Raw genomic sequence first — 2,907 nt, 5'->3', positions numbered from 1 at the left:
AACTGAAATTTGCATTCACAAACAAAGCAAGGCCATTTTGGCAATAATATTTTGATCTAGTTTCATGATATTAAACACAGGATCCTTTTTTTGTGAATTAAATAATTGCAATTCTATGCCAGCAATGAAGGGAGGACCAATGTCAGTATGCCACAGGCTAAAACAGAGTAAGAAATACCCAAAGATAGCTATTTTTCAACCCTTCAGCCAGATACTGTCTGAAAGAGCCAGTCTCCCACATCTCTAGTGAAATGTGGAACATAAAACTGTCAGCACGTGCAATCACAATGGATACATTTGTGGGTTTTTTTTCTTCCTGTTTTAGTTTTTTAAATGTTTCAGTGCTGTGTATAGCATAGGTACTGGGAGTAGTAAGCTGGCATCTGGAAAAAAAGAAACCGTTCCTTTGAGTATGTTACATGATAGCTAGCACCAGCCATGGGACATACAGGACAGATAAGGTGCAGTTACGATGATAGCACCTTTCCAGCTGAGAATCTCAATAGGAAATATTCAAATGACCATTTGAGCGCTTTGTTTAAAAACATCTGTGATTTTTTGTGTGTGTGTAGTTGCTCCCCACACCCTTATACAGTCAAATCATCTGACCTGGCCCGGCTGCTGGCTTTGCTTAGCCTGCTGGGAGGTCTCGTATCAGCTGTCAGTTCAGTAGGCACTGAAGGCAGTTCCTCTCCTGGTGGCTCCTGCTCCTCTACCACCTTCTCTGCCTCCAGCTCTTCTTCTGGTTCCTGCTGCTCCTCCTCTTCTTCTTGCTCCTGCTCCTCTTCCCCTGCTGCTACCTTCTCCTCTTTCTGCTCTTCTGCTTGAGAATAGGATGGCAACCTCTCATCAAAGGCCCTGGATAGGTCTTCCAGGGGCCCCATACCAAGCTTCTCATCCAAGTCTTTGAAAGAAGATGGAGGGGGACCGGCTTCTACCCCCACTTCCGTCAGAGGTAAATAGTGGGACACTGGCTTCTCCTCCTCCAGCAGCTTGTAGCCCTTGACCTTCTGAATGGAAGAGACTGCAATGGAGTGGAGGGGCTTCTCTGGGATCTCCCTCAGTTGTTCTTCTGTTGGCCTCCTGAAAACCAGGCGGATCCTTTTCAAGATCAAGTAACTGATCTCCACAAGGTTGAGGATGAGGGATACTGAGGCCACAGCCAGCATAAACATAATGAAGACTGTCTTCTCAGTGGGCCTGGATACAAAGCAGTCCACAAGGTTAGGGCAGGGCCACCGGCCACAGCGGTACAGGGGCAGAATTCGGAAGCCATACAAGAAGTACTGGCCCACTATGAACCCCACCTCGAAAATGGCTTTGAAAATGATGTGACAAATGTAGGTTCCTAGGAGTGTTCCCTCCAGTCGGAACTTCTTGCCCCCTTTGGGATTGATTTCATTGGTGTTCCTGGTGCTCTCTTGGTCTGGAGCCAGGGGTAGCCTCTCTTCATCCATCTCAGCTTGCTGTTGCCTTTCTGCCCGCTCCCTCTCTCTCTTCTTCTCCATCATCCGCACATGATGCACAGCATACCCCACGTACACCAGTGATGGGGTAGAGACAAAGATGATCTGCAGGACCCAGAGCCGGATGTGGGAGATAGGGAAGGCCTCATCGTAGCAGACATTCTCACAACCAGGCTGCTGGGTGTTGCATACAAAGTCTGACTGTTCATCTCCCCAGACAAATTCGGCAGCTGTTCCCAGAATCAGGATTCGAAAAATGAAGAGCACCGTGAGCCAGACTCTTCCGATGACTGTGGAGTGCTCATTCACTTCTTCTAAAATGTTCCCCAAGAAACTCCAGTCACCCATCTCTTACTATCTAAGGGAAGAGAAGGAAAGAATGGCCATAAATTACACTAAATATTTTTTTCTACTGATGCATAACTTGCTTCTGCCTTTAAGTCTTATGTATTTCTCCAAAACAGCCTATGCCTTGAAAATGTTTTTGCCTTATGTTACAGTGCTTTATTAGAGGAGGGAAAACTAAGAAACCAGGGAAATTTCCTCTGTAAACTCTCTCTGGCTCTAAATATTCAATAACTTCTCAGCCAAGGAGTATATTTGACCACTCTTCTATATAGTAGCTTTCTGTGGGCTTTGCATGATCAATTGTAAGTGTGTGAATGTGATTTTGTTTTATATATTCTATAAATACAGGACAGTCATGTAGTGTAAAGATTTTATCACCATGGAGTTTGGGGGGGCTGCATTACTTGCAAGTGATAGAATCACAAGTAGTCAAGTGGGTAATCCCAAGTGAGTATTCATGCCACCCCACGCTGTCATGAATTCTTTACAGGCCACACACATTACATCTAATCTATTTTAAAAATCTTTTAGATAGTTTAAAAAAAAATGTTATTGGAACTATTTTGTGTGCCCCTCTGCCTGTAAAGTCAGATGCCTCCATTACTCTGAGTTCAGCTCATAAAAACAAAACCATAAAAGCCTATCAAAGTGACCTAAAATAATATTTTTATACAAAAATGTCATGACTAATCTCAGGATTTCCCAGGGCTAGAAGCCAGTGCTGTGGGTATCCCACTGCGAAGCTGGAAAACTCCCCTTTCTAAAGCTCCCATTTCTAGTCCTGCAGGGACAAACTTTAAAGTTGTGACATTTTTATACATAGAGAAGCTACTACCGGTCCAGAACTCAATCTGGCCCATTCAAGGCATTTGACTAGTACAATTCTGGGGAACGGAGGGGAAGAGGCCTCAGCTAGGGAGCAGCAGGGGAAACATTTCTGTGTCAGGCTGATTTAATAAATTAAGGCCATTTGAAGCTCCTGAGGGATTTGGAATGTTCCCTTAAGTCCCAGGGAGATTGATTAGTGAAAGATTGCAAGTGAGGCAGTGAAAGGTGCTGAATAAATATATTCAATCATATGGGTCTAGAAGAT

General features: G+C 44.3%; 1 protein-coding gene across 1 annotated transcript; it reads right to left on the bottom strand.

The window, feature by feature from the left end:
* Positions 1-587: 587 nt before the first annotated feature.
* Positions 588-1,814, bottom strand: GJA8 (gap junction protein alpha 8). Its single transcript, XM_024209451.1, has one exon. It carries the CDS (start codon positions 1,812-1,814, stop codon positions 588-590), a length of 1,227 nt encoding a protein of 408 aa, XP_024065219.1.
* Positions 1,815-2,907: the final 1,093 nt, after the last annotated feature.

Source organism: Terrapene carolina, unplaced genomic scaffold (genome assembly GCF_002925995.2).
Source record: "Terrapene carolina triunguis isolate 2854851 unplaced genomic scaffold, T_m_triunguis-2.0 Scaffold558, whole genome shotgun sequence".
NCBI classification, from domain to species: Eukaryota; Metazoa; Chordata; order Testudines; family Emydidae; genus Terrapene; species Terrapene triunguis.
Note: the sequence above shows the minus strand (reverse complement) of the source record. Positions and strands in the feature narration are given on the sequence as shown.

Coding starts and splice junctions, on each gene's coding strand:
- GJA8 (XM_024209451.1), bottom strand. CDS start 1,814: ATGGGTGACTGGAGTTTCTTGGGGAACATTTTAGAAGAAGTGAATGAG.